Genomic DNA, 13306 nt, shown 5'->3' with positions numbered 1-13306 from the left:
TGCCACTTGCTTTAAAATTGGATATCGTTAACAAATGTAAAAATTCCACATTTTAATCCTTTATCCGAATTATAACATACACTCTATTACGGACAGTATATCAATTCCATTATACCTCAGGATAAATTTGGCGATAAATTTACTTGACGATGTTCTTTTACTGTAAGTTAACGAACATTCAACGATGGCTGATTTGTACTCATTCTATTACTGAATTATTTACTTTCTGAAATTGATGAATATCCGAAAGCAATCATTGATGTTTCAAATCCAGTCCGCTTCTCCGGCGGAAAGAAAAACTTCCGCTCCGTATAAACTGATTTAATTGAATGCCCTCGGTCTAGCTTCCGGATGTATTTATTGATTAAATGGACTGCGATTTCAATTGAAAAATATCCAGTGGTATTCCTTATACAAAAATAAACGAAGTTAAATTCGATTATGGAATTTATTTTCTCAATGGCTGACTTGTTGGCTCGACGAAAATAGCGTCAACATTGTCTCTGTGTTTAAATGATTTATCTTGAGGTGATAACTAAGGCTAGATTTTTTTTAAATGATAGACATTTAAGCGATACATCCACTGATACTCGATTTTTTCTATATAATTTTTCGTGTAAAGCCTGGTTTTCACTTGGCGGAAAATCACCGACAGAAAGTTCGACGTCGGCGATATGGTTTTCGACGTTTCGCTCACTGTCGGCGTTTTAGCATTTTCACTTGGCGATTTTTTTGGGCGGAAATAAAGCGATTTTGTTTCTGCCAGCGAGTTCGTCGGTTTTCGTCTGATAATGGAGATTTAAGCCTAGGCCTAAAAATGGATGATTTATCTGATCATAATAATGAACTATTGATTAAAGCTCATGTAAGCATTTTAAATTTAATGTTATTTTACATTATCTATCGTGTTCGAAGAAATATGAGTTATGAAAGATCGGTTTGTGTGAAAGAAACATACTGGAAAAGAAGGCAACAAGGGTATCAAGATAAAAGACACGTTCCAAAATTCACAGAAAAGCACGTGGCCGAGTTCCGGATGCAAGAAGCAGGAAATTAACCATCCCCCTAACGTCACAGTCACCTTTCAAAAATGGTTTTTGATTGGTTGAAAAAGAGCGAAATCGCCCAACTGAGCGAAAAAAATAGAAATGAAAATCGCCACACAAAACCGAAAACCGACGGAATTTCCGCCCGGCGTCGACGGAAATTTTCGCCCATTTTCCGTCGACGCCGGGCTTTTTCGCCCAAAAACCGCCAAGTGAAAACCAGGCTTAATATTATATTATACTTTTTTGATATTTAATAATAAGATCTAAGTGTAAGATCTTTTCGTAAAAATAAAATAGATGTTTTCATAAATATGGAATAAAAAGCTTCTTCGTCGTTTGCTTAAGATCAAAATGTAGTTTCTTTACGCATCAGCTGCTACCAAACATATCTCATGACGGGAAACAAAAAAAAATGATCGATCTGTACAATTCATACTCGCTCGACACAACGGTTATAAATCCTAGTTTAAGTTTAACCATAAGGAAAATTTTTAGTTTTTAAACCTCAAGTCGTATATTAACTGGATTTATTTTTTTTGCCTCGAAAGAAAGGGACCTTATGTTTTTGTCGTTTGATTTTGAGTAGGCGCACGCGAATATTTTTACGTGATCGACTGGGCGTGGTCAAGGGTCTGAATATTAATTTGCAAAAAGTCTACGTCGGAGCGGGAACCCTTTGGTTATTCATTTCTTGCTGTTATCTTTAATTTCAAACTGTTATTTTTAAATCTAAGTTAATTCGTTGGTACACGACAATCAGGAAATTATAATAATCATATAATAATATGTAGCTATTCTTATACTATAAGGTCATCAACTTATGGTTAAAATTACTAAAATTTTGATCTGTCATCTAGTAACTAAAAATAAGTTTACAAAAATTACGATTTTTGTAAAATTTAAAATATACTGATATTAGGATTAATTTAAATCTAAAATACAGTTAATGGTCTGAGTGAGCCTCAGTGAGATTGGTATTAGTAAAATTAAACATTTTAAAAACTTTCAAATATCGTATTTTTCACTTCGTACTACTGAGTCTGGAAGTCATTTTTATTGGCCAACTTAATGTTTTTTCATAGTTATATTTCTAAATTTCAACAAAAACTGAAATTTACTTTACTTTTATTGGATGCTTTTGGATTTAAACCAACTAGGTGTAAGTATCGCTTAACGTATCACCCATTTACCAAGATGAAGCTGGATTTCAACTGAAAACCATAAGTATAGGTCTTATGTTAACCAAAAAAAACCCTTATAAAGAAAATTGAGATACCCAGTAAAAATAAAACGCAATTTTTCAACGTTGTATATAGAATACGTTTCTAAAAACGTTAGGAATTAGAAATTGGGTAAAGCGTTTACCTTTATTATGTTTCAGTCGAGGAACAGCTTGCTCTATCAGCTTCAATGTACCCTTACACGTGTCTAAATCGCACGTACGCCGGCGTTCTTAAGGGGAAACACCTTTCGAATACGCGACCGACATCAGCTAGCAGTCGCTTCGGCTTTGATAAAAACAATCTTCACCCGCAAACCGTACTAACCACGAGCTATCAGACGAGGTATTTCTAACCAGCATACGTGTACTAATATCGTAAGGGTTTAAGGCAGAAGGGGGTGAAAATGAGCGCCGGAAGCTGCGAAAACAGGCGTCGCGGTAGAGGAGGGGGGGGGGGAGAGGAAGAGGCCTTTCGCCCCCGGCAATTCCGTTCGGGTCTGGCCGAGCACAAGCGCGTTCTAAATGAGAGGCGGCCAGTCATTCCGACTTTCAGAGCACGGAATAGCCGCTCCGGAGAGTCGCCCATAGAGCCATAGATCACTTAAATAGAGCGGAGCGAAAGCCGTCCAGAAAAGGGGGGCCGAAAGAAGGGCTGAAAAAAGAAAGGTTGATTCCCGAAAACCGCGAAACATGGACTTTAAAGGTCGCGCAATCTGGCCGATTAATGTAAGGGGTGACGCTAATGCGCGATTAAGCCTACATCATTTTTTACAGCGACCTATATTTTCCTCTTTCTAACAGGGATTTTTTGATTCCCGCGTAACATTTTTCTTTCGAATAAGTCGACGAGTTTTTGAATATTTTTAGGGTATTTCTCATATTTTATTAAATTTGATACATTGACGGAATGTTATTCCCTCTTGTGGATAGTTTAAGACAGCGGTTCCCAAAAGATGTTACGTGGAACCCAGCCCTGGGGTTCCGTCGAAGGATCACAGGGATTCCAAAAATTCGCAGCGCGGCCATCTTTGTTTGTGTCAAGAGTCTTTTAAGATAAGTAAAAAATAAATGGGGTTCCGCCAGAATTAGGTGGATAAAAAATTGGGAACTTCTGGTTTAAGGTACGATGCCTTTATTTTTTCATTTTTGTAGATTCCCTGCCATATTTTTGCCCGAGCAAGCACCAAAAATAACGCTGCAAAGATGCCGGAATATCACAAAGTGTTACTAAACGTTGCGATGGCTCCCTATTTTCATTGGTTCGAAATACTCTCACAACTTTTTTGAAGCTTGGAGCAATATTTTCCTACATAACCTACTTTCTACCTAACCTAATATCTTCTTAACCTAAACTTACCTATTCTTAACCTAATCAATTCTTAACCTAACTTTTTCTTACCTATTCCTAACCCAACCTAACCTATTCTTAACCTAACCTAACCTAACCCTTTCCTATCCCTAGCCTAACCTTCCCTATTCTTAGCCTAACCTAACTTATACTGAGCCTAACCTATTCTGAGCTTAACCTAACCGATTTTTAGCCCAACCTAACCTATTCAAAACCTAACCTAACTCATTTTTAACCTAAACTAACCCATTTTAAACCTAAATTAATCTTAACCTAACGTAAACAATTCTTAACCTTAACTAAATTTAACCTAGCGTAAACGTTTTTACCATAACGTAAAAATATTAAAGACTAACAAAGCCTAATCTTAGACCAACCAAACCTAATCTATTTTTAAACTAAACTAACTAAATATTAACCTAACCTAACCTCACCTAAAATTTTCCAACCCAGAGGCTTAGTAATAGATTCGCGAAATTCTGCTAAGTTTAATAACTTCTAATTGTTTGACCGAATCGGTTATCATGAGGAGGTACTAGATTTTCATTCAGATTTTTACAATGTCCTTTAATTGACCTAAATGCAGCTATATGTAATTTTGGAATTTCCAATTCGTTTTTAAAATTGTATTATTTTTTCCATCAGTTGAAGTATCAATAAACAATATTCAGTTCAACATCTATAGAGCTTAGATAGAATTTTTTGGAATAATATATTTTGATAATTAACGTTTTAAATCTCTATTAATTTTTTTAATAAATAACCATACGTCGTATTTCCCACGCACTATTGTATCGCTCGAAAGATATTCGTATCAAATAATTTTTCATCTTATAAAATTAAACACTAATCGTAAAAAAACCATTTTAAAACTGCGAATAGGTGGTTCTACAAAAGATTTTCGCTATAGAGGCTCATGGGAATTCAGTATGTTTGAGCAAGGCATCGTCTGCTAAGATCCGGCAGCTGATACTAAGGCCCGCGTATAGACAATTTTAGTTTTAAATATTAACAGCGTTACAAACAGATAAATAAAGGCTAGGGTTGTATTAAAATTATATTTTTAGGTGTTATGTATATTATAAGGTAGTCTGGTTTTAGTTATTTTTTATTTACTAACCTTGAAAGATATAAAATACTCAGCAAAAATAAATAATCTTCTATAGCAGTTAGAACTTTCACTTTACTGTTAAATTAAACGACAGGTAAGCCTTGTCTTAAATAGCGGACGACACTAAATTATCGGCTAACTTCGAGATTTCATTTTGACCGTAGTGACGCAAACTTACTGAAAACACGTGACCACCGATCTTTTGTAAAAACACCTATTATATCTTTGGAATGATAGGTTCTGTTTGTTTACGATAACTCTAAGTTACATTCGTACGAGGTTAAATTGAAAATGTTGGAAATTTCGAATAAACAGAACGGCGCGGCGTACTTTGATATTTTACGTTTGGGACGCCGCGGTCTCGTCAACGTCTTATACGCGAGGCTATTTCGTGCGCTGGAATAGTTTTAAGTGGGACAGAGTTTCGCTGCTTAAACGTCCATAACTCCGACTTTCTGTTTCATTATTTTTGCCTTTACTTTTTCAAGGATCTTTGCCTTTGGTAATTTTTTCCACGCGATATACAACAAGCCACCACACCCGTGTCAATATTTCGGGCCGTAGGAGCACTTGGGACGCGAAAACGTTTTTACGCTCTTTATTTTTGGGAAATTTTGATTTTTGACAGTCCGCGTCAAATTCCTGTATAGACTTTTCGTACTTTTTCTGGATTGTTTGAAAGGGCCACTATTTGCGAAAAAACCTTCCAAAACAATATCTTCTCCTTCGCGGTTTGTAAGTAAAACAATATAAGTTTTTCTGTTTGTATAGATATCGAATTTCTATATTCTAGGATAACATATACCAAAAGTATATTTTTACGTTACATAAGTATGTTCGATAGTCGAATTAATTATTGATATCTATGTGTGGAGTGATGCAGATTTGAAAATAATTAACACGTTATTACGTTACTTACGCTACTACTAAACTAAAATACTATTATAAATTTAACTAGGTTTCACACAATTTACGCGTTGCAGCTCGTGTTAATAGAGCTTTACAGAGTGTATTTTTGATTGAAAAGTGTGTTTTTTACTTCCCATTCGTCAAGAAGCCACCACTGTTTAATGCGCTTGCGGTTTTACGCGAAATTGAAACTTGTTAAAAGCGCTTATCGCTATGAACGCGTAAATATCGCTTAGGCGCTCTAACTATACGGAATTTCATATCCGGACTCGCTTTCGGTATATAAACTAGCTTAATAGTTATTTTACACGTGTTTATCTACGCGATATACAATTTGCATAATGAGGCGCCAAGCGGGACTTTCCGAGCTATTACGCGAAGTAATAGGTTTCCTTTAGAAGGAATGGCTCTAGAGCGTGGACGGGGAAGTGGTTTGCGCGAAGGAAATGTGCTCCTACCTTGGCCGCCAACGACGAGTAGGGTTCGTCGAAGAGTAACCAAATTTTCGGCTTGACTTTTTGCCAACAGGACATTTTTCCAGCGATGTAGTCCTCTTCCATCCCGAACTTCCTGGCCAGTTCTTCGTCGCACAGTTTGTCGGCGTCGATGTCCAGGGTGTCGAGAATGGCCAAAGTGGCTTTGGTGTCGCGATGGACGGTGTAGGTCATCCAACAGCACGGCTCGACTTGGTTGGCGTCCAACCCCCAGAACTCGAGTTCCTCCTCGAAAAGTGGTCCGCAGACGTTGGTCGGGTAATGAAGTTTTCCAGTCCGATAGTAATTGAGAATTTGCGCGAAAACGCCCGGATGCCGATCGAAGAAGTACTCGTTCAAGACCGGGTCGTAGTTGGCCAACGCCTCGGTCAGCCGAGACAACCTAGTGGCCGGAATCTTTTTCAGCGTCGCCTTGTAAGTCTCGAATCGGATCCCGCCGATATTGAGGATGACCCGGTTCTCGAGGTCCATTTGGCCTCGGTTGAAAGACGGCGTGTGGTACATGGCCTCCTCCTCCTCCCGCCGAAATGACGCTCAACAACGCGCTGCGCAACCGCGAGTGCCCGAAGTTGAAGACGCGACCAAGTAGAAGATAACGACGAACGAAAGATAAAGAAGAGCAGAGGACGACGCGACGATGGTTGACCCTGTTGCTGCTGTTGTTGTTGTTGTTGTTGTTGTTGTAGCAGTTGATGACCTCGCTGCTGTCGCGATGTTCTCCGTTGGTCGTTGACGCGGTTGTAGTTGATGATGGCCTGCTGCGACAGTAGAGACGAGAAACGCGTGGACGAAAGAGGGTGACGATGGCGCGATATCGAGGAGGTGATGGGCAGCTGCAGCAGCAGCAACCTTCTTCTCTTCTTGAAGCGCGGATGGAAGGAGGAGGCCGCCGCCGAAACCGGAAGCAGGAACATGCACGCGCGGCTCATCGCCCAATTTGCCACCGGACGAACAGACACAAACGACGCGACATGACCACTTCGGCGTATCCCAGCAGGAACTATTTAACATGGCGGACACCCTTCCAAGTTGCGAGATGATGATCCGGACCCACTTCCAGCTCTGTCAACCGTCTGCCAATAAAGAAACAGAGTTATACTTACGGAGCGAAACACATTTAACAAAGGAGGGAATTATTTTACGGTTGTAACGCCATTAGAGTACGATTTTTAAATACCCGAAGTCTTAACAGATGGCCCCAGCTGTCAGAAAGTTTGAATTATCCAAAATACCTCGAAAATTTTAATTTATCCATGTTTCTTTTTAAAATGATTTGTTTATGAGTTCAACTTTTTATTATAGTCTTTACATCGCTTAAAATGGTGTTTAAAGTTTTTTTGCCGTAAATTGGTAAGTATTTATTCTCTTCCCGGTAAAATATTGAAATTAAATAAAATATTGCCATCTAATGCAAAAAATAACATTGGAAACGAACCTCTATGAGCTTCGCTCTAAATTTTCGTTACTTGATTCGCAATAGTAAAACGATCTAATATGAAAGACATTTTATGAAAATAATGAAAGGTAGCTGGTAGGACTACTAATAACATTTTATCTAAAAGTTCACAAGATGGCGATAATTCCTATATATCTGCTCTTCCAATTTACAGACAGTTCGCTGACAGGTAAAAGTCGGCATATCTCTGAATTGCCTCTCCTTATTTTCAACCGTAGGAATTTCAATTATACGCGTTACTACCTCACCTCACTATAGTACGTTTGATTTATGACGTTTTCCAACGAATTTTTACATTTGTCCTCGACCAAATTAATAGGTTGCCTCTAGCGACTCGACACTTTAGCGAACTAATATCAGTCGCGTCATTTAAAAAACTATTTTTCACTTTATATTCACGTCAATCAGCGTACTTAATTATGTTTAGGTCGGTTGTAGGTTCTATAATAATCATCATCTAGGCTAATCCCTTAGGCCTAAGTCATCAAGCGACATCATTGACTTTTGAATATTAAACTTTCACCTCACAGATGGATATTTAAAATTGTGCTTTAATAACTTATACTAAGCTTAAAGCGACTTTTCGCCGTTTGAGTCGGTGATAAGGAAGTTCCATTTCACAAAAATCAGTTGCTTACTATCTTAAATATTCTATTAAGGAAAACACTGTGAAATTTCTTCAATAAGTGCATATAACAAATCTGTATGCATGATCCTCAAAATTTTCCTATAAAATATACGATTTCCAAATTCGATAAAAGCTGTTTAAGCGCGTATCAGGGAAAGTAGGAGAGAGTACTCTTACATCCAAGCGAGAACAAATTTCGTTCTCTACTCTTTCCAATCGCTGCAAGCTGTTCCCATGGCTTCGTTGTGTACTACACGTACTTATGGAACACGGGTTTATTTTTAGAAAATTCGTTTCTCTTTTCGGCTGTTCCCAAAAATCTGACTCGTAGCGCGTTACCTCGTCGTTTGTATTTTGCCTTTTAAAAATATCGGAGTTGACTTTTCCAGCGCGGCGGAAGATTTCTCAACGACAAACCTTCCTTACGTAAACGAAATCGACACTTTCTATACGTACACGTTTTCCCATCATTTGAACTGTATTCATTCTTTTTGGGATCTTTACAAAGTCAAACTTCAAAGCGGAAAATAAGCTTCGAGTACTTCTTTTAGAATTCGGGGGGTTTTGGAAGCCGCGTGTGTGAAAACTATATTTATGATATGTAAATAAAATGTATATAGTCTACGGTTGTGTTATTTATCTAAAAGTTATATTCGCTATATTCGTGTACCGTTGATTTCAACATTTTCTCAAAATTTGGATATCAACCGTAACAAAGTTTGTCTTTCATAAGCTGAGAAACTTTATAAAGGTAAATATTATGACTTGGAATATTTAAGTTAAGCTAAATAAGATTTATTTATGTGGCTCAATATGGCAGATATAGTGCAAAGACAGTTATGTGATTGGGATGACCCTATCCTTCCATAGGAATATTTGTAGTATGCCTTCGGTTGATCACATTTTATTGTATAATAGACGGGGTAAATCCACTATTGGGAATCAGTTTCTGCAAGATTAGACTAAAATCTCTCCTAAGATATCTAGAGCGGTCTTAACCTGTCATCTCTCAATCTAATCTACCTAGCTACAGTGCTCTGTAAAGATTCAATACGGTAAGCATCTTTGCACTAGAGCTAACCAACACAGAAAAAAGTGTGTTTAGGTTTTGAACACATTTAAATGTTCTATACGTAAACACGATTAGAATTTGAACGGTTGAAAATGTTACGAAGAATAAAATGTGTTCTATTGTGAACACATTGCCATTCTATATAGTGTTATTGCCTTCGAAATAGATGAAAATTGATATCCTAAACACAAAACCTGAACACTTGTTCTGTGAACATGTTAATTCAAGGACATGATCTATGGTTTCGTGTTCTATAGCGATAAAATCTACATTCGGCTTTACCGCTATTTCCGGCCTCTTATCTAGAAAGTTTCAGAATTCCCTGCAAAAATTCGCATAGGACAGATACGAACGAACACAGTGGACCACTTCGAACTTTATAAAAGTGTAAAAAACCCTGATATAATAATTTAAGCTTTATTAACTGAAAAATAAAATAGTTTTTAACAGTTAACTAGGTTTTAGACCACCAAAGAACTTCGTTTTGTAACTAGTCTTTTAATATTAATAAATATTCAATTTAAAGGGTTTTTACAACAGTATAAGGGTCCGGAAATTTTAAATATGTTCACAAACTGAACATTTTCAGTAACTCATGTACAAAATCTGAACACATTACATTTAGAACAATTTTTAACCCTGAACACATGACATCATAAAGACTTTCCAAACCCGAACATATTTCCACTTGAACACGTTCAAAACCCAACCATATTTCCACTTGAACACGATCAAAACCCAACCATATTTCCACTTGAACACGTTCAAATCCCGATCATATTTCCACTTGAACACGATCAAAACCCAACCATATTTCCACTTGAACACGTTCAAAACCCGATCATATTTCCACTTGAACACGATCAAAACCCAACCATATTTCCACTTGAACACGTTCAAAACCCGACCATATTTCCACTTGAACACGATCAAAACCCGACCATATTTCCACTTGAACACGTTCAAAACCCAACCATAATTCCACTTGAACACGTTCAAAACCCGACCATATTTCCACTTGAACACGATCAAAACCCAACCATATTTCCACTTGAACACGTTCAAAACCCGATCATATTTCCACTTGAACACGATCAAAACCCAACCATATTTCCACTTGAACACGTTCAAAACCCGATCATATTTCCACTTGAACACGATCAAAACCCAACCATATTTCCACTTGAACACGATCAAAACCCAACCCTATTTCCACTTGAACACGTTCTGATTGTTGAACATGACCAGAAAAGTGATGCATGATGGTTTTCATGTATTGTGTTCAATATCTGAACACATTTTTTTCTGTGAAGAATGCATTTGAGACCATTATTGGCGATGCTCTCGATTCCCCCCCCCCTCATTGGTTGCTGAAAACTGACTGATCCTCTCAACATAGTTATTTTCCCAATTCCCAAAATATAATTAACAGCGTAGACAAGGGGAGGGTTTCTGTAACTTTGACTATACCCCTTCTCAACCCCTCTCAGGTACTTTACGTAGTTTGAACCCCTCCCTTTAACTTATGCGGAAATAACTCAACCCAGAAACACAGTAGCGTAAATAAGGCTCCCACAGACCCCGCAATGCAGGAGGGCCACAGGGCTTAAGGCGGCCCCTAAATTCCTTTCAAATAATGTGCTAGATACCGACTAAAACCCTGAAAAGAGTTTCGCGAGGGGGCCTAGGGTGTCTTAGCTGCACCACTGATTGAATAGAGTTCTGAATTTTCACCCAGTGCGACAACCTGGGATCGAACACGGCTCCTCTAGCTACGAGGCAAAAGTGCTAACCACACACGTAAAAGAGTTTTCTTCAAATTTCTGACAGACTCGAGAGAGCAAGAACACAGAATGTCGTGTAAGTCAGTTAAAATCCACAAAATGGTTTAAGTAGCTCTTTCTTTTCCGTCAAATGACCCATTCGCTTCTCAAAACACGTGATTATGTGGTTGTATCGTCGAAATTCAAAAGATTTTGTGGCCCTTTAAGAGGTTTTCTAGTAGACCAGCGGTTCCCAAAAGGTGTTCCGCGGAATCCTGGGGCTCCGTGGAAGGGTCACAGGGGTTCCGGGAATTCGCAGCGCGGTCATCTTTGTTTGTGTCAAGAGTCTTTTAAGATAAGTTAAAAAATGAGTTGGGGTTCCGATAGAATTAGGTGGATAATTTAGGGCTCCATAGCCAAAACAAATTGGGAACCGCTGTAGTAGACATCAAAGAAACTTAGTTCAAATTAAATTAGAACCCAAGTGAGTTAGCGTTTAAACTAGTAGTAACTAAAAGAAGCAAATTATTAATTAAATTAGGCCTCATAAACAGGGCGGTACCAAAGGCGGTCGTCGAGATGGGAAACACCTTAGTTTTACCACCCATATCCCAACTTTTCGGAGTCACTTGGGAAAATGATAATTCTAATATATCTTGAAAAAATTGTTCCTTAAAAAAAGGTCATTAAAAACTGACGAAAATTAGTGGGAGAGAGGACCGCTATCCCCCTCAACGGAACGTCCTTGATTATAAACATTCTTGATAAAATTCCTAGTGCCCTAAAAATCGGCTCACTTCAATTTTCTCCAGCTAATTTAAATCATTTAAAAAAATCAGTAAATGTTTGATAGGCATCGCGTACATTTAAAATCGGGTCGTCCATTTTTCACCCTATAAGAAACGACAAGGCTTATCGACGTTTTAAGCGCGTGTGTGTGCGAAGGGGGAAGGTCCGAGCTTTGGGAATAAGGGGGTTACCACCGATATAAACATGGTAATGATAAGGGGACTAATACATATCGCCGCGGCGAACGTTACCATGGCAACTAGCTCGTAACAAATAACGTTAAGACAACAATGTAAAAATTGCATTACAAAACACCCCACCTCCTTTCTTCGACGTTAGTAGCCATAGCGAAAACGGGGGGGACTACTCGCGACCTCTCTTACGCCGCACGCGCGTTTTCCAAAAGCTTCTATTTTAAAATCAATATCGAAATGTGCTTCTGCGTAGGCTATGTCGGGTTTTATCCGCGTGTCTGGACTTACGGGCAGAAATTATGATTTTTTTCTATCGGTGTACAGTTAGCGAATAATATCCGCTATAATGGCTTTTTATGATTTTAAATCCGCTAAAGCCGGGGGACATCTCCTTCTCTCAGATAATACGTTTTAGCTACGGAATGAATTCCTACTACGCTATTTTGCGTACCTTGAAGCGTAAAGCGATCTTAGAGCCGTAAAAAATATTACGTTGTACAAGAGTGTTCTTGTTGGTCGAGCGAGCTGGAACGTATTTTGTAGTAGAAGATGTATTATTTTTAAAATTATGAAAGATTTCCTTTCGACGGTTAAAACGCGAAATTTTGACCACTTTTTGTGAAGCGGGTGATTGAAAATGCAACGCGTTTTGCGAACTCGAGTCGATAACTATGCTCACGAACGAAGTTGCGCAAAACTGTTGGCTTGTGCGAATAGACCTTAAGTACTAGTAAACTCGAAGTATTTGGTGGGCTAAGTGTCATGATGCCTTAACTAAAGCTAGATTTCTCAAAAAATTAAAAAAAATTACAGTACAGTTATGGGTAAATATTTTGTTTTGTACAAAATAGATAATTTCATAAAACTTATTTATTTCATTAGAACATAAACTGCTAACCAAGTCGTGTTTACCTTTTCTTTCTTTATAGACGAAAACCAGAGTTGAAAATACAATATTTCACTTTTGTATCTTGTGGTGAGGGCCGTGCAGAGGTATCCTGGGGCCCGGGGTCAAACCTACTCGCGGGCCCCTTCGAATTGCACCCCCCCCCCCTTTGAGTCCTGGAAACGTTTCCCAGGTTATCTTGATTTGCACCCCCCCCCCTTAAACTTCTTCATGGACCCTACAGCTACGCCCCCCCCCCTACTAGTCCCTCATGGGCCCGGGGATTTAGCCCTACCTGTCCACCCCCCTCTGCACGGCCCTGCTTGTGGTTTAGAAATTTTGATATTACAAAAGTATTTAACACTTCCTTTAGTTTAAATAGGGT

The 13306-nt window shown here is 38.4% G+C and overlaps 1 protein-coding gene across 1 annotated transcript in view; it reads right to left on the bottom strand.

Annotated features, from left to right (window-relative positions):
• LOC149940641 (potassium voltage-gated channel protein Shaw-like) overlaps positions 1 to 6659 on the bottom strand; it is a 116969-nt gene extending 110310 nt beyond the window's left edge. The window contains exon 1 of the mRNA XM_090179342.1: positions 6098 to 6659. Within this exon, the coding sequence (XP_090035468.1) occupies positions 6098 to 6637 (540 nt within the window). The 5' untranslated portion in view covers positions 6638 to 6659. The remainder of the gene's footprint in view (positions 1 to 6097) is intronic.
• Between the last annotated feature and the right edge of the window lie 6647 nt (positions 6660 to 13306).

The sequence above is a fragment of the Leiobunum rupestre genome, chromosome 6 (assembly GCF_980474605.1).
Source record: "Leiobunum rupestre chromosome 6, qqLeiRupe1.1.hap1, whole genome shotgun sequence".
NCBI lineage: Eukaryota > Metazoa > Arthropoda > Arachnida > Opiliones > Sclerosomatidae > Leiobunum > Leiobunum rupestre.
This window is presented reverse-complemented; position numbering and strand designations above follow the sequence as displayed.